Source organism: Anopheles merus, chromosome 2R (genome assembly GCF_017562075.2).
Source record: "Anopheles merus strain MAF chromosome 2R, AmerM5.1, whole genome shotgun sequence".
Lineage (NCBI taxonomy): Eukaryota > Metazoa > Arthropoda > Insecta > Diptera > Culicidae > Anopheles > Anopheles merus.
In genome coordinates this window covers 11,821,533-11,843,583 of record NC_054082.1, presented here as the reverse complement: position 1 = coordinate 11,843,583, position 22,051 = coordinate 11,821,533, and the positions used below count along the sequence as shown (strand labels likewise).

At 41.2% G+C, this 22,051-nt stretch overlaps 1 protein-coding gene across 1 annotated transcript; it reads right to left on the bottom strand.

Annotated features, from left to right (window-relative positions):
- Positions 1-3,031: 3,031 nt before the first annotated feature.
- On the bottom strand, positions 3,032-13,198 carry LOC121589936 (protein slit-like). Its single transcript, XM_041909215.1, has 9 exons — positions 13,146-13,198; positions 12,036-12,107; positions 9,222-9,293; positions 7,483-7,554; positions 6,579-6,722; positions 6,216-6,451; positions 3,669-3,810; positions 3,441-3,584; positions 3,032-3,191 (listed from the first exon to the last, which is right to left on the bottom strand). The coding sequence occupies exons 1-9, from the start codon at positions 13,196-13,198 to the stop codon at positions 3,032-3,034; spliced, it is 1,095 nt and encodes a 364-aa protein (XP_041765149.1).
- Between the last annotated feature and the right edge of the window lie 8,853 nt (positions 13,199-22,051).

Genomic DNA, 22,051 nt, shown 5'->3' with positions numbered 1-22,051 from the left:
CTTTTCAGTGAGAGCGCTGTCGTAATCGTCACACATTTCAATTATTTATTAGGCTTTTTTTATTCAATTTTTTGTTTCACGCTCTACCGATCTCGTTGCGATCAACCACAAGACTGACCCGAGGCTCCTTTATTTCTCCCTGTCGCCTGACTTGTCTTCTCTCCCTGATCTCACGATCTGTCTCTCTCTCTCTCTCTCTCTCTCTCTCACTCTCTTTCTCGATTCACTCTCGAAGTTCATTCTCTCTTGATCCCAGCTACCGCTACCCAAGCGCCACAGATTAAGCTTAAACGACTGGAAAATTGAATATCCATAGAAAAAAAATTAAAGCTCCATAGCTTCATTGGTTTGATCAATAGATGGCGTATTAAAACTGATTATTATATTGCTATCCTTTTCTTGCAATGTGTTTCGACAAGTTTCATATTATCATGACCTATATAGCCTTCTAACTTTCTGAGCAAAAATCTATATGAATGGTCGTGTGGTCAGGTACGTGGGTATCAACACCAACGACCATTACTCAAATCTCACTTGCTTCAGTGCTGGTGGTTTCCATTGGAGTTTAGTATTTAAACAATCGTATCGCCGTTCTAGTTCTAGCGATGCATAACTTCAATGCGAAACCATACAACAGTACAGAGGAAATGAGAAAGCTCTCCTCCAAACGATGAAGCTCAACTGGTTGGGGTATCCCACAAACAGATGGCGCCACCAGCTTTTTTGCTATTTTTAGAATGCATGAGTCGTTTGCCGTCTGCTAAACGAAGTCTTTCTATATTCCGTTTAGGTAGAGTGCTTGAGTCGTTAGAAGCCGTTTAGTGGTCGTTTAGTGGATTTGTGGCACTTGGGTAGCTACCGGTAGACGTCCGTCTCCTTTTCCGCGCGCCTTCTCCATCTCTATCTCTGCTTTCGTTCAATCTCTCCCCTCTCATCCTCATTTTTGCATGTATCAATATTGTTCGCTCTCTCTGATTTCACTAGACTTCTCTCTCACTCTTGATCACTACAAGCGCCTGGTGCATTTTAAAGGCATGCAATAGAGCGCATTCTCTCCGTGGTAGCGCTCCATCCACCAATTTTAATATTTAGCCCAAAACAACGGACTTCGGATACGATCTTGAGCCGGACCCCCACCATGTGTTTCTACCTACCCCTCACCTGAAAATTTCACTCTCTTTGTCTGTCGGGTAAGCTTTAACCGCCGACAGCGAGATTAAAATTCAAATTTAAATGATTTTCTTTGACGAGCAATTCTTGGAATTCACACAACTGATATTTTCTACTTATTATGAACATTAAATTTTAACGGATAAAATTTTGAATTCCAAACGCATGTAGCATTTTCAAGTTGCAGGCAAACAAACGTGCATCAGCGCGATACGTAACAAATGAGGATAGCGATCCTTGAAACAGTATTCCAAGCGCCACAGATTAAGCTTAAACGACTGAAAAATCAAATATCTGTGATTTTCGCTAGGATAAATGGAAAATCGGTAGTTTTAGGGCGGTCATCTGTGAATCAGTAGGCATATAAAAATCGGTAGGAATACAGATAAATCGGTATTTCTGGTCACTCTGATAGCGAGCAGCATCAAAAAAATTGTGTTGTGATCTGTCAAATTGTGTAGAACGAAAGAAAGAGAAAAGCCTTGAAAGAAAGAGTTAGATAGATTCACCATACTTTCCGACAGTTTGTCGACATGACTCAAATGAGTTGAAAAACAACAGAAAACAATTACCATTTATGATTAGAAAATGAACTCAATAAGGTTTAAATAAAAAAATCCAAAGAAAACGAATAACTGAAATTCAGTTAACAATCTATTCCACGCCACATTGCATTTAGAATAATGTCGGAAACAACCAAAATATGAAGCGTTTCAAAGGTAATTTCCGAAAAAGGGTTTAGGTCTTCGCTAAGAGGAGTTTTTTCATTTTCAAAATTGTCGGACATAATTTAAAATCCTATTAAAACCGTTACGCTTAGCTTTTAGAACACGTGCTCAAATATATTTGTTACTAATGAATTCAAATGCATTCATCAGTTTGGTTCAATGGTAATAAGATAAAAGCTTTTTCAATAAATCTGTTAAGCTGTAGGACCATTCCATTACTTGGCGTTGATTGAATCAAAGAGCATTTAAAAGCTATTCAAATGAATTCAATAATCAAATTTTCTTTTCTAATTATAAAGCACTGTAGCATCCATAACGTTGCCCCCCATCCTCTCTAAACTAAACTTGGGCTAAATAAATAGCTCAATCCACCACTATTATAAAGGCCATCATCACCGGAACGCGGGTAGGACATGCGGCGTGATTTTAAAAGCTCTCCGAACATACTCGAAGTACAGCGTTCGCCAAACGGTTCTTCTAACTCGTATCATCTTCTAATTAAATTATTGCCCTCTTATAGTGCTTCCCGAACAGATTGATTTTCCAAAACCATTACCAAATGGCTTTGCATGACTTCGCACGTGCGTTTGCTTCCGCAGAACGCCAACTTGTGCAAACCGAACAAGTTCAAACTAATGAGCATCAATTAGTACGAAATTGGCGAGAGACAATCGTGCGAAATGGGTGGTAAAATGGTTTCGTTCCTGTGGCTGCTTCTTACTGTCTATCCTCACTCTATACCTACATTTCCAATGATTGCCTGAAACATTCGTAAGTGAAGTGAAATTTGATTAAAGCGGTTCATTTGATGAGGCTTAGTACTCGAAAAACTAGATAGAATGATGGTAATAGAAAGCTACTAGCTCTTCACATGCTTTATCAGGTAGATTGAAAAGTTATTAAAATGCAGCGAACCTATTTATGTTTGAATAAACAATTGGAAAATGATTTTTTTAATCACACCATTAGGTGTCCTCACAAAAAAGGGGCCCCAAAATGCAATGATTGTAATGAAAGCATTTCTTGGACTCCTTTAAGTTAGTATATTTGCGCTAGACACTTTCACTTTCAATTGCCATAAGGTTGAACGTTTCGTAAACCAGTAGCTGCTCCTTATGATCAGCACAGTAACTTCAACGATTATCACACACAAGCATGATATTATGCGGAACCTTGAAAGCGTCTCTTCGCACGCAACTGATTTCGTTCGCGTTCAGCAGTAGCAGCTGGAGTGAGGTTAATCCTTTGAAAACGCTCGCCGGTAAATCCTTAATTTTATTACCATACAGAACGCTGCAAATGGTCACCAATGCATGCAAAAGAAGACGTTAGTCAGGGGAGGGCGAATGAGCTCGAGATAGTGTTTGGAGCGGTTGATTCCACGGCTGAGAGCTTTTTATAGACATAGCAAAGAGGATGAGAGCGGCGACTCTGTTTACTTATGATAAGAATTTAACGTCCTACTTGTGTTGCTCAGATTTTTGGGGTTGTGCTCTCGGAAGTGGGACACCGTTTCCGGATTCCGCGCCTTCGCATACTTACAGCGACGTCAAGGACTTCAGCCCGCTGAAGGCATCGTAGGCGACTCGCGAAATATTGTTATTTGACAAGTCTATCCGCTTAAGGCGCCGGTGGTTAGCGAACGCTTTCGGTGGAATTTCGGTGATGTAGTTCTGCTCGAGCCGGCTGTAAAAATATTTAGATTACATATTATAATGCCCAAAGCGTCCCAGGAGATGGCGACAGTGACATAAAAAAAGAAACACTTACAGCTCTGTTGTGTCCTCCGGTAGCGTGGACGGTACGGTGGTAAGACTTTTCTCCCGACAGTCGACAATTCCGTCGGCACAGCGGCACGGATGGGGACAGAGGCTTCGGCCGCCACACTCCATCGGTGCGTTCTCGGTGAGACCTGCGTATTGATAAATTATAAATTGAGCGTGATTTGATTTAATTTCACGTAATGGATTAACTTTTGAAGCTCTCTGATTTAATAACATTTTAAAGTTGTTTGTTCCGCCTCAAGAAGTTTGAGATTGTTGCAATTAAACCTTGATTTAAACATGGTTCAGTTCATTGTAGCAGTTCATGAAGGTACTCTACTGTTAACAACGCAACAAATTTCTGATGTTGATTTCATTCAGCTCCTCTCCATTGTAAATTGTGCAAAATTTCCATAAATAAACACTCATACAAAAACGTTTATGTTTGATTTCATTCAACACGCTGTAAAAGCTTTTTTTACACACGCCTGGACGTTGGTATTGGCTCACTAGAGCGTGAATACGTGTTTTGCCGTTGTGAAGTAAGCAATTGCGTAAAAAGGATAATAATGACCAATTATGTCCCCGTCGCCATGTGGTGTAATCGAGTTTTATGGAGCGATGCGTGACTATTAGCAAACCTCTAATGCTTTCTCAACGAGCCTCTACTTCGTATCGAATTAGGCCGTGCATTATTTTAATGGTACTGAGAGTTGAAAAAAAGGACACACAATAATGCACGAGTTGTAATCGATTGCCTCGCGTCTAGACACGTCGGCAGACTGCGTCGGAAAAGTTCGACTTGGGCCGGTTCGGTTGGACGATTATTTTTCCACTAATTTGATTTCATTGATCCAAAGGCGTGAATGTGTGTATGTGTGTGAGTGAGCATGGGCCAATTCTAGCCCATGACGTGCTTTTCATCTCTGTAACACTGCACTGCGTGGAGTGTGAAAATCGCAAACCAAAACCCCCCAAACGAGAATGCGTTATCCGTTGCCCTTTCCAGAGCAGAACACACACACACACGGAGGTGGCATAAATTAACATTTACATATTCATGAGTGTCACGTACGGAGGAAGTGTTTGCTAGCTGTGCCAAATCGGTTCGCGAAAGTGTGAACACAGTGTGGTCCTCGGGGTATGTTGTTGCGTTCTATGCAGGCAGTGATGTTGTGTCCAGCGTCCAGATTGCTTCTGGTTTTCGCGGTCCTTACCCACCGACCCAAACCATTTGGGCTGTGTGATGATGTGGATGGCAGGTACAGGTGATGAGTATGAGGTTTATGAGTTTATTCCCCTACAGTAAGAGGAACTACACGCGGAAATGCAGCGGTCGTAGCGCAGGTGCGCAACGTTTAATAGACCCATTTGCAGTAAAATTTGCCTTTCCTGAATCACTCAATCGTGCGGCACACGTATAGCGTTGAGATGCGGTTCAACCAAATCCTCAATTTGACCTGCTTTTGAATGCGTACCATTTCAAATGATGCATCCACAAAAGCTGATAGCTCGTGGTTGAACCGTGGTGGATTTGATTGGTTTAAATCTACTGCAGGACTTTTATTTTTCCATTTTGTATTGTTTCCATCATCCGAATGCTGACGTTTTTATCCACCACGTGGTACAGGGCAGAGATTATTTTTGAATGCAATTTGCATCAGTGAGTGAGTGTGTGGAAAAAGTAAGGAAAAAAACATTTTCCACCATGATGTCGTTGTTGGCAACTTCATTAGAATGCGGGGGAAAATAAATTAGTGTCGTATCACGTTTGATATGGTTTCGCCAAGCCAAGTGTCGGACGACGTGTTTGAACGTAAAAGCTCGTTGCAGTGTGGTTCCGTAATAATAGTAATGAACGCGAAGAAAACGCAATGCAATTTGCGTGTGCTGCATAATAAAAAATGTAATTATTCGCTGGAAGCTTTAATACAGACGTGAGTTAATTTTCAGGGGTTTGGAGGACTTTTTGCATTTTAATAAGCGAATGAGCTATGAAACGTGTCGTATGACAATATTGTGAAAAATAAAATGAAAATAGTATAGATTTATTCTAAATCCTATGATGAAACTGTGAATCAAATTCGAGAAGAATTGTGGACCACTATGTCACCACTCTCCAATGTCGGTCGACCAATCGGACGACTAATCAGTTTGAGGTTGATTGAATGAACATAATTGGAGCAATGCAGTGTTCCGACGGACATAGTAGTTACTGTACTGTCATCGTTGGGTGCCAATGGTCCTTTCTGTTGTGTCGAAGGCCGCTCCCAAACAATGTCCCAGTCTGGATGAATCTCACTGTAGGGAACATCCGAGACAAGCCCTACTTTGTACCGTACTGACGAAGGGGAAAAAACCAAACACATTGCGTGTTTTCCATGTTGAAGTATACACTAGACAGCCATAAAAGTCCATCCCATGGTGCACTCACGGCTCAGAACAAACAACAATTATGTGGCACTCCAGTCTGAACTGAATTCCAGCGTCGCCTGCGTCGTTCAACACACCTGGATTAGGACTGACCGTTCGCGTTGGCCGTCCACACACTTACCGGAACATTTGAAGTCCTGCTCGTGCAGATCCGCCACATTCTGGCCCTTGAGCTGACCGGGCGAATGGCACCGAGTGTACGGTGCCAGCCGTGATGCATTCTTCAGATACCGTGCCAACCAGGAAAGATGACAATCGCACGCAAACGGGTTCTCCGAAAGGCGCAGCGCTCGCAGGCGTGGCATTCCGGCAAACATGTCGCGCGGAAGCGTGGTGATGTTATTGTTATTCAGCGTCCTGCAGGCCAGCAATGAAATGAAATGAAAACGAAAGGTAAAAGAAAGGAACCACCGCGTTGGTGTTGGTGTGCTCGGAAGTAATTTCATTTGAACAGCCACTGGTGAACTGCTGGCGTTGTACTTACAGTATCTCCAGCTCTGTTAGTCCTTTCACGGCACCTTCATCCAGGCAGGTGATTTGATTGTTGTCCAGCTGAAGACTGCGCAGAGCCGGTGCTCCCTTGAATGCACGTTTCGGTACGGCAGTGAGTGCATTGTGTGACAGATCCCTGTAAATGTGAATGTTTGCGTGAATTCATGATTTAGTGGCTGTTATCATCCAGCTACTGTGGCGTAATCGTAAGTGTGTTACGAGCTGAATTCGAGAGACACTAAGTGCTATTCTAGGCTTTATATATTGTGGATGCATGTATTGTGTTTTGTTCCGATTGAATGTTACTGTTCGCATCATATAGAACGGCAAAACGACACATGAGCAACATCAATCATGCTATCAATCGTCGATTAGATCCATTAACATAAATTAGAAAAAATATCACAAAAGTGTGCAAACGTAAGATAAATGTTAACAAATGACAATTATCAATGAAAAATGTCATCGTTTTTGGTGTCGTAAATCATGCAAAATTAAACTTCTGAGACTGTTCAACAGAGAGTGGGAGCCAAATATGCAAAACAGAAGATGCTTCAAAAACATAAAAGCCAAAAACTAATTTGTATTGCATGCATACGAAAGACTGAAAAGCGTTTGTCCATTAACAAAGTACAAAAAAACACTCAAATCAAATGTATTGGTAAAAAAAAACAAAACATAAAACAACAAGGGGAAAGCCAAATCTTGTTGCTAATTAGAATCGATCTGCTTTGAAAATGTCTAAACAGCTTTCGGTCTAATGACTTTGAGTTGCTAAACAAAAGGAAACAAATGACCATACATTTGCTAAAAAGATAAATACAAAACACACAAACAAGAAAGGGAAACAAAAACATACATCGAACAGAAATAAATCACTACAAACTACTACTTACAATCGTAATAAATTAGCGGCACTGGATAAAAAATTATCTGGTATAGATTTTAAGCGATTGCTATTAAGTCGCCTGAAAAAAGGAAAGAAACGGAACATAAAATCATAATAATTATAAGAGTGATGAAAATAAGACAAAAGTAAGCAAATCTTGTGACAAGAAGGACGAAAGAGAAACGATTGAAACAAGCGAGTGAGCGTAGCTTGTGTAGTGATGGTCGTTAAACCAGTCGCTGTGTCGTCGAAACTTAATTAAAGATATGTCACAGTCAATAGAGTCCACCCACTGTTGATTATTGCTGACGCCAGTTCCCTGCCCCGTACCCTTTTCGGGCGTCAGCTTGCCCTCGCCGGAAGCAAAGTGATGGAGAGGAATATGAATTTGCTTTGCTAAGCGATATTGATGTTTCCTGCTAGCTTCGGAACGCAAGGAAGGCGTGATCAATTACGTCAAGATGATCGTAAGATGAACGATAAAAACGAGGTTTCAGATAATTAAAGGAAATCGATTTCCAATCGCATTGGGGCAAGCGATTGTGAGTTACAATTCTTCATTTTTTTCTTTTGAGTTTCTTTTATTTAATGTGTGTGGTCAACAAGAGAGTCGTGGGTTGTTGTCAGGTGACCACCAGCGGCGAGTCATAATATTTACCACAATCATAGGTCGTCTATATCATATGTATCGTAATGAAAATATAATAATAACGGTATATAGCATGTATTCTCTTGATTTTGTTATTCTATTTTTGAACTTACAATAGCTTTAATTGGAGATTTTCTTTTCTGTACTGTTTTTGAAATTGATGTGATTCTTTCTAAAAACTGTTTCGTGGGCTGTGAAGTGTGAGGTATACTATCTAAATTAATTTGTATTTTCCCCTAATTTGTATTTTGCAGATATCGTGGCACAAACACAATCAATTATCGTCATTGCTTATCAAATATCATAAATTGTAAGCTCCAATGATACCTGTCTCATGAATCCATTGTCTACGTTTCGGATTCATCGATAAAGGCCATCACAGCAACGATAGGAACCACGCTCTATTGAATAAAAAATATTGCAAATTGGCCGTTACCTCGCGCGGGGTGGATCTAATAATTCAAGTTATTTTATTATGCCCGTGGCACCTTTCGACGTAAAATAGCTGTAAATAAAGCCTACCCAACAACAGCAAAGTGCGCATAAATTAATACTAAACGGTCTGCAACTCTGGTGTTCAGATCAAACCAGACAGGAGTAAAAACTCACAAAAAAACTACAACGATTTGATGGTGTTGCAGCTGAGTGTAATATTGGAATAGGAAGAAACCATGTGTTTCTAATTGGAGACAACGTTGCAGCCGCAAGCAAACCAAATTATGTGATATGTATCAAACGAATAACAACCTCTGTCAAAATATCTCCATTCACACAGGATAGAATCTGCACAAAACCACCGAATTGTGAAAACCTACGCATAAAGTTGACTGATTGACTGCGACAGGTAATATTCAACACGGCGGACAGGTGATTTGACAGGTCTTGTGTTGGTTAATATGAATCGAATCCGTCGGTTGGTATTTGGAGTGTCGGTACAGCAAAGAGCTGTGGCAGTGCCTGTCAAGCCGGATTTAGCGACCGATGGACCAGATGGTTGGTTTGTGTAGGTGCACGAAGGATTGTATTGGGTCAAGAATGCGGGCGGTGACGGGTTGGAATAGATAACAAGGCTAGGAAGAAATAAAATCATAACTTACAATCTCTCCAGCGAGATCAGATCGTGCAAGGCATCCTTCTCGATGGTGTAGATGTGGTTGTCTGTCAGTTGCCTGTAAATTTATAACACATTGAATTAAAGATTTGATGCAAAATAACATACATTTCGTTAAATCACGCGATTGCTGAGACTATATTGAACATGTTTAATGAATATTGATTAATGCTACTGCCATCTGTAAAATGGTAAAATTCTTCATTCCGGAAGGCAAATGAAGTTGTTTGAACGTAAGCGACAGCCGCCTCGCAGACCGATTGAGTTATTGCACGCGGGAAACTTAAAAGAATCCGCTTACTTATAAATATTAATTTGATTATAGCATTAGCATATGTTTTTGGTGACTGGTGGATTGAAAACAAAGCTACGTAAGAGAATACTTGTAGGCCCTTGATATATATTCTACTTCTTTATGTAAATACTATAGCTTTTTCATAGCATGTCCTCAGTTTAAGGATTTTGTACTTAAATTATTATTGCTTTGCAATTTGTTCGATCAGAGTTGTCATAATTGCAATTTCAACACCATACGAAATCATTTCAAACCCTTAATTAAAACTCGATCAGGATGCAGAAACGTTGGTTTATTTAACAGTAAAGAAACCCCTTTGTCGTACAGTGTAAAAAACGGAATGGCGAAAGTGACGACTAATTAAAAACGTCATTCGGTTCCAAAAATACCTCCATAACCACCGTCGTACGGTTTCATGGAAGCACTTGGTAGCGATATTGTTTTTGAATTATAAATTAATTGAAATCGAATCCATTCCCTGCCAGCCTTGCAATAAGTATGGCGCGACGATTGAACGTGTGATACGAACGTCATCGGAAACAAGTTATCTTTTAAGCGACCGTGTCAATTTGAATACCATTTCTTCTTATTTGCCTTATTTTGTGTCAGTGTGAAAGGTAGCGTACCACCATTTCCGGTGACTAAATAACAGCGTCGCCATCGATGTAACACTAAACCTCACTAATGGGTTGAGGTCGGACGGTCATAAAATTATTCCAAATTCGGTAAAATAAAAGAAGCACGCTTCCTTTCCGATAACTCCATACAGCGTCACGTGCTATCCCATCTGGTGTCCAGTTTTGTGTGTTACCGGGGTGTTTTGGGGTGGATTAATATTTCATCATTTACTCCATGAAAGGTAAGGATGATCCGAGGACAATTCCAAAACGGGTAAAAATACGTTTTCGGTACGTCCTAAGTCCAAGAGAGGTGTTTTTTGGTGATCAGAGTAATTACTTAAAACTTATGAGCCTCACAGTGGGAGGCAGATACGAGTGAGAGAGATCTATTTCATCTGCTTTGGGTGTCCATTTGGGAAGCAATGAAGCACCAGGGCGATGAGAAACAAACTTATGTAAATTAATGATCAGCTAACACAATGCCCATCCGATCAAATTCCCTATGCCCAGTGAAAGTGGGACAGTTGTTTCAACGTTGCAGTGATTTGGCCGATGTCCAACTGGTTCTCTCTTGGGGTAAAACACCTCGACATGCCCGCTGTGCAGTGGACCAGTATTATACATCACCACCATCGACGCAGATTAAATCGATGAAAGTTAGGGAGAATGATTGGGAATCGATTAAAATGATAAATAAATGGGTAACGGATGGATGATGGGGAAAGGCGCAGAAATGACTCGAATCCGTAAATCTTTGTCCTCTCGAGGGTTGCACATTTGAATAATGAGTTGGTGTTGCCGATGGGTCGAAGCTTCGATGAACTGCATGTGTGTGGAGCTCACGAGAGTAAATCATTCGATCCTTTGGGGCTGCGTGTGGTGAAAAAATACATTTTTATGGCGACACTAAACAGTGTCACTTCGGCACGTCTGGACCGCAGAGTCATTTGCCTTTTTATGGATTCATCCGTCGCCAGAGCGCCATGTTATGCTGCATGGTATCTATTGATTAGCAAACGCCGCTAATGATCTCAACACTATCGCTGCGATCGGAATGAATGCATATTTCATTCCCGGATGTATTGGAAGCTCTCACAAAACGATTTTGATGATCTTTTGATGTTAATTTCTTAGTTACATCATTTTACTTTTTCGTTGTTAAAGTCACAAGTCAACTACTAGCCCAATAAGCTGACGATTTTAACACTGTTCATTGCGTCGTTCAACACTACAAGTGAACGTTGGTACAGGAGGAAATCTCGAACCAATATGGGTGGCAACATTCCGTCGGGCAAGTTTAACTACACACGGGGTAACTTCATTTCCGTCCCGCTTCCACCGGATGCCTATCGTTGATCGTAAACGTCAGACAGCTTCAGGGCTGGGGTAATTTTGGAAAGCACTTCGCGTAACACTATTAAAACCATCCGACCAGCGGAAGTTGCAACCGAAGCGGTGAAGACCATTCTATCGGTGGTTTTCACTTGTCGCTGTGCATGTTCACGGTTGTGGTGTAATTAGTTTAAAAAGAGTCGTTCTCTCGCCATTCCCATACGACGTCCGGAGTTTGGGTCAATAAGGCGGTCTTCCTGAAGAGCGACACCCGAGCGAGGGAGCGATGCATACCGGGGCCGTGTTGCTGTGATAGTTCGCACAGTTTTATGGAGGGGTATTTCGGATTTTATTTAATTACTGCGAGACGTTCACTGTGCGCTGAAGGAAGCTGGCAACCAACGTCCTCGTTGTTTTATCGTTTCTGCATCTTAGACGACAACTTTTTACTTCGATGACTGTGTTAATAGTGTGCTAGGAAGTGAATTCAATTGTAAGACTAGCCTAAAATGGGGGAGACACAAGGGCAAAGGCAAAGGAAAACTTTACTTACAGTATTCGCAGCTTCGCCAATCCTTGGAAGTCCGACTCGTAGATGACACTGATGTTATTGCCCTGCAGATCACTAAAAGAGAAAGAGAGAGTAGGAACGATTGAAGTCAATTAATTGTGAAGAAAGGCAATCGGAAATGGTTATGCTTTGATCTATCGGCGATGGGAAGGTATGAAGATGATTTAATTAGCAGAAATAACTTAATAATATTATTATCAGTCATAGTTATCCTCAAAATAATGGTCCATTTAAAACTTTACCCTTTTGCACATCAACATTTTATAAGATTTATTTTCGAAGCAATAGCCATTTCACAAATTTAACTATCCTACACGTACTACAATGTCACAAGTTTGCAAGAATCCACTGATAATGGAGCTTAATTGCTGATGAAGGTGTCCAAAGATAGGATATTCACAACTCCTTGCCGTCAATCGCCCTGCGAAAGCAGCAGAGTATCTTTAAAACCGACATTCGCTTAAGCTTAAACAGTATATTATCTATGTTGCCATGTTGAGGCATAAGAGGAGTGTATTTATCAAGTTTGAATCATTTATGGTATATGTAGATGCAAAATGTATAGGTTTAAGCTTGGTCCTATGTCACAGGTGTTGCATCGTCACGCATGGATAGTTTGGTCGAACAGAATCCCAATAAATTGAGCTCCTATCCCATCTAAAATCTGCAATCTGTCTAGAACCATGTCAACCGTAAGAGTGATAGGGCATGTCGTACAATGAACTACTCGAGCTCTTAACCAGCACCCTGTATGAAAGGTCGTTTAATTACTGTTTCGTTCAATTTGTATCCATCAGCATTCTTATATCACGGCATTACAGCAACAAAATTCACTTCAAGACGCCATTCCTTTTTCGATTTCAGTAAACACAGTTAACCATTTGCCATCCTATCCTCCATAGGAGGAACATCACGACTCATGAATAGAATCGCAATAGCCAAATGTATTTGTTGTAGCCAACAAAAAAACGCAACGGAAACGCTAGTTCACATCGTCGTACATCTTTCGCCAGCTGTTAATATTCATGACACATTTCGCTCGAATTTACGCTTCTTCACACACTCTGAGGATGTGTGCTCTCGGTGTGTTACCTCCCGAGTGGCTGCATGCGCGGAGGCACATGTCCGTCTACATCTGGATGCATGTTTACACAACGGATTTACGAGTGTTTGCACTTGAAGATGAGCGAAAGCGAGCAGATGAAAGGGAAATTGATGTGAGATTCGGACGGGACGGGTGGGATTCGCTTGATTCAGATAGCTAGGGGCTGGAAGGTGAGATGTCCCACGGCGATGAATCTTCGTTTAGAATCCCAAAATTCAGCTGCTGAAGCTGCATTGTGTGCAGAGATGCACGGTAGCACTCAGCGAATGCACACGTATTGTATGGCATGAATGGTGATGGAGGTGTGGGTGCATAAAATAAATAAAATGTTGCACTAGGAGGTCGTTCCAGCCAATGCACTGAGGGAATATTTACGAACAACACAAAATATTGCTCAAACTGCATTAGAGTGCTTCTGCTGTTCGTGTGGGATGTGGTATGTACGGTGTAAGTGAAAGCAAGACCCGTCACCAAAATCATACTGCAGCACTGAAAAAGACGGATGTGGACGGATGTAGATGAAGCTGCATCAAAATATTTCCCCAAAATGCAAGCGCTTCCCACACACACAATCAGTGGCAACGATGCTCGCTTGAAATGTTTGTACCATTTTTACTACGTCCTGTGGTAGTGTGGGATGATATGCACGTTTGACTAGATTCACCCATGTGCTATGTGTCAGTCATGGTGTCATGAGCCCGTTCCACAGATAGTTATCGTGTGAAAGGAGTCACAGAACGCCAACTACGTTTTATAATCCCTGTGGCAGTGCACTGGTGAATGTAAGTGAGAAAAATGGCACCAGGCACACACAAAACTCGTGTGATTGAATTCTCTACACGGCCCTGTTGAAAAGGAGCACAAAAGATGTGGAAGTGTGGACGATGGTCCCCCACCTTATTCCTTGTGTCAGAATCAACTAACAGCCGCTCCCGAACGGACACTACAAAAAGGATAATGCGAATGTCATGTACGGGGTAATGGTTCACGCACATTATGGGAGAGTAAGCAGATTTTGGTGTTGAATTGAAAATGTTAAAACCGATTGAAGTGCTTCGTTCACAGTTAACCAGCACATTTGGCACCTTTTTTCCTGATGGCGTTAATGATGAGGCTTCGCGAGTCAAACGATTGCTAACGGGCGGCTTTTTATGTGGATGATCCTTGCTACTCTCTGCATTTTTTGTTGAATATGTTAGGTGTTGCTTGATTTTTATTTATTTTTGAAAGGCTGGAGTTCTCTTTCCTGGAGAGCGGCTTAATAGCTTTCGGCTGGATTATGAGCACTCAACAGGGATGATGGTGAGCAATTAAAGTCTTTTATGTGTCACGTTAATCCAGATGAACGTTTGAAGACATTTAAAGGCTTAATGAGAGTTGATAATCTGTTGAAAATTGCAACCTCTGTGTTTGTTTTGCTGTTGAAACTCTAAAGCTTAAAATGTTATCCTAAATTGTGTGAAACACTCAGCTCAAATATATAATATGAATATTACGTGGTTATTTCGTATCGCAAAATTCGCGTCATTTTTTACCCATTAACCGAGAGAATATTAAATAAATGGCAAAGCAATAAATTCCCATTGACACTAAGATGCCATGAAGTCTTAAATATTTGTCCATAATTGGTTTCGTGTTTCAAACAATGATTCTTCCGCTGTTTTGTGTCGAGACTATCTCACTTTGTTGGTCATGTTTTTGCTTCAAATCCAGTCCAAAATATCCGACACAGCGTGTCGCCATGAAGCAACGACCTGTTGACATGCAAATAAACATGCATTTGCATTTTGTTCCCATCTTATTCTCTCATATACTGACTGAATATCGATGGAATGCATTTATTTTGCATACATACTTATTGTCCGATTGCGAAAGGTGTGGTGGTTTGCATGTTTGATTCATATTAGATAGCAAAAGCAGGACAATGATCATCTAATCCACTCTGTCTACACATCACTTTATCGACCGCCCGGTTTGAGGAACGCATACCGAAGGCTACAAAATAACAATGAAGTTGGGTTTGAATTGGTTCATAAATTAACTGAGAATGGAATTTGATGAGCTGATAACGCGCTCCACCGACACTTTGCGGTGCTCGTGCATGCATTTACGTGTCCCCGTGTTATGGCGGACTTGGGATAGCCAAGCGCAGTGGAGCATCCTCAGTGCTCAGTGCTAACCACCAGCACATGATGTTGTTCGATGCTAATGTCATGTTAATAAATGGGGTTTCGGTGAAATGGGGCCACCCGGTGTTGGTTAGCGTGTCGCAGCATATCGCTGCAAATATGTATGCATGTGGCAACAAAACACTGCACTGTATGTGCCGGGAAGCGCCCATAAGAGGCCTCTTGTGGTTTATCGTCCCTTCATCATCATCGTTGATACTGTGCGAATGACATTTTCCGAGCTATCGATCCCGTCAACGTGCAAGCATGCTAACAACATCCTGATTAGAATTTATAATCATCAAAGTTTCCTCTACGCTTGTCGGCGTTTACAGCACCAATCAGTTCACGGAACTCATGGGATACTGCCCCAAGTGTCCTTTTGAATATTTGCAACTAATTTATCTGACAAAAGAAAAGGATTGGACGTCAGGGAAAAGAGAGTTTGATGATAGGAAAAGGTATATTGTCTTATTGGTAGGGATTTGATTAGGGTCTGGCAGAGATCAACATAAACTTTATTTTGAAGTTCATAACAAACATAACGAATAACAAAAATGTAATCAGCATTCGCAGTTATACAGCTCAGAAGATGTTCTTGCAATATAAATTACATCAGCCGATTAGCCTACAGTTATTAATGAGACTATGAGCACAAATTCAACAATGGTCCAACCCGTAAAACTCTGTTTGGAAAACATTAAACGAAAATAAATCGTCTAGATTTATCAACCTGGACAACTGGTCAGTTTCTCAAAAGACTCTTGAAATCATTCTTCGCTCTTTCTCTCTGCAACGAAAACATCTTAACGAAAACCTTCAGAATAGGCTACCTTCCTAAGAACATTCCACCAACATGGTCTACGGACCACCCCAAGCACGACAAGAAAGATTTGTGCTTCAGGAACTAGCATTCCTCTGCTCTATTTCCTGCAAGTATCCAGCAGAACACAGTGCAGATGGGAGTCAAACAGCACATTCATTTCTGCTCTGAAGTGGAAGCGAGTGTGAATGAAAGCCAATCCGAAAGCTGCTACTAACGACGTTCATATGTGCTTGGGAATACTGGAGCAGCCGCAATTTATACAGTATCTCCATGGGTTTGGTTTCTAGCAAAATCACACCGAAACACGATGATGCTGGGTGTAGATGAGCATGTAATTATGTATGTTTACAGATATCATAAGACATGTGCACATCCAAATGGTAGGTGTGGATTCCGCCAGGGAACTGCCAATTTGCGGTGCCAGCAATCATGTTAACCGGAGCTGGTTGATGGTAGCGGAAGGGCGATAATGCAGAGCATAGGTCAAAAAAGCAGGAAACCGATGTTATGGATACGAAGTTGGTATCCGCGTGGTACGGAATTCCTTCCTCAGCATCATTGCTATGTGACCAATTTGGTAATTTAGCCGACGATGGAGAATATTTGGAGCGTTTAATTAAACCACAAACCTACGCTGGATTGATGATGGTCGCAATGGGATGACTTGTACGTGATGACGAAGTTATGTCAGTCGATGAATTCTTGATTAACAGTTTTTATACGATATGCATTGTTTCGATAAGACGAGATTTGTATTTGATTGGAATGTCAAAGATTTTTTGCAATTTATTAAATGCTTGAAAAGAATCTTAAGTTTCAATTAAAGCCAAAAACGGGCCAAAATCTGGCTTCTCATTGAAAAGTTTTTACTTCAACATTTGTTTAAGTAGAACTCAAACGACATAGTAAAGATAAAAAATAATTATGTCGTCAACTACAAGCTGATTTCGATCCTTAACACTTGCCTGAGAGCCTCTTGACAAGACAGCAATCACAAGCAGACTTTGCGTCGACGCGATGTGAAATAAACGCGATAATTACTCCTATTTGCCTGGTTAATTAAGATGATTTCAATCTTGTTAAGACGCACGACATCAATGGTGAGTTAAAAAAAAGACTGGAGCATCATTGTTTGCTTAAAAGGTCTCCGCTGTTATACTCCTACCAATCTCACTGGGCGAGCGTTACACGGCCAAACGAATAGAGTTGTGCTTGGCTACAAAAATAGAACTTACGACGAGTGAAGCAGTTTATTTCTCCCAACACCAGACACATGACGAATGCATATAATCTTAGGTTCACGTTGCATCTGTCTTTCAACACTGAAATCGGTACTGCTTTGACGGTACCATGTATTTTTTTATGACGTATGTTCAAGAGAAAAAGGTGGGAAAGGGGTCCTTTAGTAAAGCAATACGACACATCACAGACGTGGTGGTATGGTTGGACCTGTACAGCCTGTCACAGGCCTAAAGATTTGTAATTATTTCGTTCTACATTCACTGCGCTATCAGAGTTATGTCGACAGATGTGTTAAAACGGACCACAAACACGTTCGGCAATGCAACATAGCTAGGGTTGTGTTAGTCAGGGTCCCAGCGGTTAGGCTGAAAAAGACATCTCTTTAAACCCCAATTTTAGCTTCTTGTTAGCGAGAAGCATCCACGCATGGAATTTGGGGCTTGAAAGAGCACAATAAGCATTCAAAAGAAACTGGAAAAACCTGATCAACGGATTTACGGAAGCTTAACAAAACTGACAGATTTGACAAATTTAGACACGATGGTGCCTCAAGCTGACAGAAAGCAACCTGCGTTGAGTGCATTGTTCGTTCGACAACTGACTAGACCATATTACGGCAAGACTACAGCTGATCCAATCCGACTCGCGGTATCTGATTTATCATCGACCAGATCGTTGATAGACTCGTGAGTTTTTGATTGTGCACGTCAGATTGTGAAATGAAGATTAGAAAGCGCTGTGTTGTTTGATGATTGATCGAAAAACCTACACCTTTAGGGAGCCTATTAAGTCGTCTACGGAGTTTATTTAATCGATTCAACATAACCCAAAAAACACTCGGGTAATGTGATCTCTTTTTGACCCAAGAAACCATCTTAAGCGTCCAGATTCTTGATCTGTGCAAATGCTTATTGTGACAGTAAACAGTTTATGTGGTCCGATTGAGTAATCGTGGGGCTTTAAGACTACATTTCAAAATGTTTACGACAGTCTTGAAACCAACGCAAGCGACTGCCGTCTTTCTGGAATTATCATAATGGCTAATGGAGCGTTTGGCCGTAAATTTAGCTTCGACCGTTCTGCAAATTTAAGAGGAACTTAGAATGAGGGTGAAGTGGGAAGCTGTTAAATCCGGCACAGCAGATAAACAGCTGTAAAGATAATCTTGATCCAACGCGTTGCTGCTTGTGCCGGACTGACCGAGCGGTTATGAAAATGTGGTAATGATATAAATTATTTGCGCACGGGTCCAAGAACTAACACTTCAAACGTGGCAAACTCACTGAATGTCTAAATATTGGATCTTGGGTACATTAACACGCCGTAGCTAATCGACCCTTACCGGCACCGCCTTTCCCGGGACCAAAACAACGAACTTTTGATAAGCACTCACAAAAACACACATTTTATTACATCTCCTCTTTTCCTGGTGCCTTGCCGGCGGGTTAAAAGGACGCACTCAAACGTATCGACCATCGCGGTAGCATCCTGATAGCTCGTTCGTGCAAGCTCTCTTCTTCAGCTGACGCCAACGGCAAACACCCGCATAGAGTAAGGTGTGTGAGTGGGCTTGGCATACGGTCGTAAAAAGCGACTGAACGAGTAAATTTCAAGCCAAATTGATTTTCAACTTTAAGCAAAGAGGTTAAATACTTAATCTGATTTATGCTCCCAGATAAAATCTTCCAGCTTTTGCGTGCTGCAATGGTGAGGCACGTTGCGCTACCGTGACCGGGTAGCACAATTTGTCGAATCGTACCAGCATCGTGGTGCATTTTGGCTGGTGAGTTTTTTGGGTTCTACCTTTGTTGACCATTCTACTACCGTCTGTTTTTCTCTTTACGTGCCACTCGCTTACCGCAATAAACCCATTGCAGAAGTTAGAGGCAAACGATTCCACTTTAGCGGTTACAAAATGATCCAGTTTTACTAGCGCCTTTACGCTGCTCACATAGAGATGAAATAAGAGTTAACGTTTATGCTTACCTGAAAGTAAAAAAAGAGGAAAAAGGACACGGTTAATTGACTGATTAATTATTACCAGGTGGATAAGAGTGTGAAAAGGGACCAGATAAAACCATCCGAAGGGGTTCAAAGGATCGAAATCAAGTAGATCTGAAGGTGCTTCGTGATAATTAAGATGCTTTACGAACATTTTAGCCATCGGACTCAGCGCGTTATCTAGGGTGTCGTACCAAGGTAAGGCAAGATTGCTTGTAAAAGAAGAAGCTTTTCTTTTATTCAACACCTTCAAAGACAAATATGTACTGTATTTAAGAACAACTTTAACAAAGTGAAAATTAAACAAGGCACATTTACAAAAAGAACTATTCCTTGTATGACTCATGACATCATCTCTACTTCTCAAATCCCATTGACCTTAGACAGTCCTACCATAAATCTTTCACATTTCACTGCATCGACCGTCAAGGCAACACGGCAACAGATTATTTCTCCGTCTTCGGCTTTCCCTTTTCTAGGAATACAGATTTATCGAGCCATGTCTGTTCAGATCGACGGATCTTGGCTTGGGGAAGAAGGAAGGTGTTTGCAAGGGCGCATTTATAAACCGATTAAGGCTTTCGATCGGAAGACAATCACAACACGAACCACACAAGACGCATCTATTTCTACTCAACTCCACTGCAAACAGAGATTTACCATTTTTATTCATCTCATCCAATGTCCTGTGTATGCTATGGGGATGTGTTCGAGATCTTCTTATGGCCAGAAAACCATTTAAGCAGATCAAATTTTTGCTCAGGCACAAACCAATACCTGTTTTAGTGCTTTGGTTTTGTGGATGGGTTATAACATCGAAAATTGTAAATCAATCTTGGGTTCAACGTCGGTGTACAAGAACATTGGAATTTTAGGAGTCCAAACACGAAATCGTTGATTGTGCTTTCCTGGGAGAGGTTGTTGACTGGGGATATTGGTGAAACCTTTTGGTCATAAATTTGGTTCAGAAGCGAATTTAATTTGACCAGTACGACATGTGAGCCGCTTTTGCCACAGTCGGCAATGTATCCGTTTGGGTTAACGTGTGGTTTGAACTAACCCGGTGATTAATGGGACCTGGGTCAACGTCGCCCAAGTCGCCTCATCGACACACTCTCAGATGATGCATCGAATATCAATCGACGCGGTCAGAATGCATCGTTTCTCTGAGAGTGTGGCATCCAGACACATAAAAAAGGAATCAAGGTGGTTTATATTGACACATGGCATATAGAGCTATCGAAGTTGTCGACGGATTTCGCCGAAGCTCGGTCTAAATATCATCAACCGACGTTAATTGTTGCGACGGCCGTAAATCTCGAGCAACGTCCAATAGGCCAGTGCGTGCGTGCTTGCTTCATGGACAAGCGTTGGCGTTTGTGGAGATGCTTTTCCACCCCATATGGTCCGAGAAGTGAAGCGTGATTGTAAGAATTATGAATACCTTTGTTTATACAACGGTGCCGTCTTCGCGTAGTATCATAAATTGTATAAAGCGTTTCAAGCTGACCAAACCAAATGTGCACACCACCTCCACACACACATCGGTCGAGTTGGCTCGTAAAAAAAACGAACCGAGGATCGGGGTCGAAACAATACGTCAAATTAATGGTTCCTGACAAGATGATTTGATTATGCAAAATAACAGCAACGCACTGTGGGAGGAAGTTGAAGGGTTCGTGTATGCTGCTGGGAAGGAAAGAACTCTGCCGGTGCTTCATAATTGGAACCATTCTTTACAATAAATTAACTTACGCAGACGGGGGGATCATTAATTTATATAACAGCGCACAGGCAGAGGAAGAAGCAAACAACTGGGAAACGAGTGTTTGACATCCGTAAAAACAAACGACGTAGGTTGAAAGCATGGCTTCCAAAACGGTGAAGATTTGTAATAAATGAATGAAAACCTCCTTCACAAGCACTAACGGGAATAAATAGACGAGCGAGAAACATTTTAATTTGTGCGAAAATTAGCATCTTTTGGACAGATTGATGAAAGCGATGAGATCTTCTGATTGAATTCTGATTTACAGCGAAGATGATTTCATGCAAGTGGTTTGCATGGGTTTCTTCTAGATTTTGCCGCAAATGTAAGCAAAGATTGTATTAAAATTTGTTCATTCATCATGCATTTTTGGCCACTTTTTTCAGAAATATCCGATTACCAGCAGTTCACCCGTAACAAAACAAACAAGTGTGGTACAATGATGCTCTGCTTTTTGCGAAAAATAAAAGCGTTTCTCGCCTTGAGCAGTTAATAAATGGTGCTATCAGCGATAAATCTTCAATTTGTGCATCTTTCAGCTCACCCATCATGTCGTGTCTCGGGTTACATGTCTGAGGATGATGGCAAGCAATATTCGTAACATGTTGCCCATTTGTCTGCTTCTGTTTCAGACATTCTTATACCATCGGTAGCGAGAAGGAATGGCATGGATGTAAAGCAAAACAAATAATGCTTCGTATAAATTACTCATTAGTTTTCCTGGACATATCATGATCCCCAATGGGAGGAGTATGTAATTTTTCTTTATTCCTTTGATTCCTCTTTGAACAACGCAAAACATGCACTTGACGACCGGGATTCCGGTCCTCTGCTGGGGACGAGATTTCAGGTTCATTTCTCATAATTTGATATTTCAATAAATCTCCC

Excerpts from the sequence above, each read along its gene's own strand:
- LOC121589936 (XM_041909215.1), bottom strand. The coding sequence starts at position 13,198 with ATGCATCCAGATGTAGACGGACATGTGCCTCCGCGCATGCAGCCACTC. Across the intron at positions 9,294-12,035 it reads TTGGCGAAGCTGCGAATACT|GCAACTGACAGACAACCACA; the intron begins GTAAGTAAAGTT and ends ATAAATTTACAG. Across the intron at positions 3,192-3,440 it reads CTGAAGTCCTTGACGTCGCT|CGTTCTGTATGGTAATAAAA; the intron begins GTAAGTATGCGA and ends GACCATTTGCAG.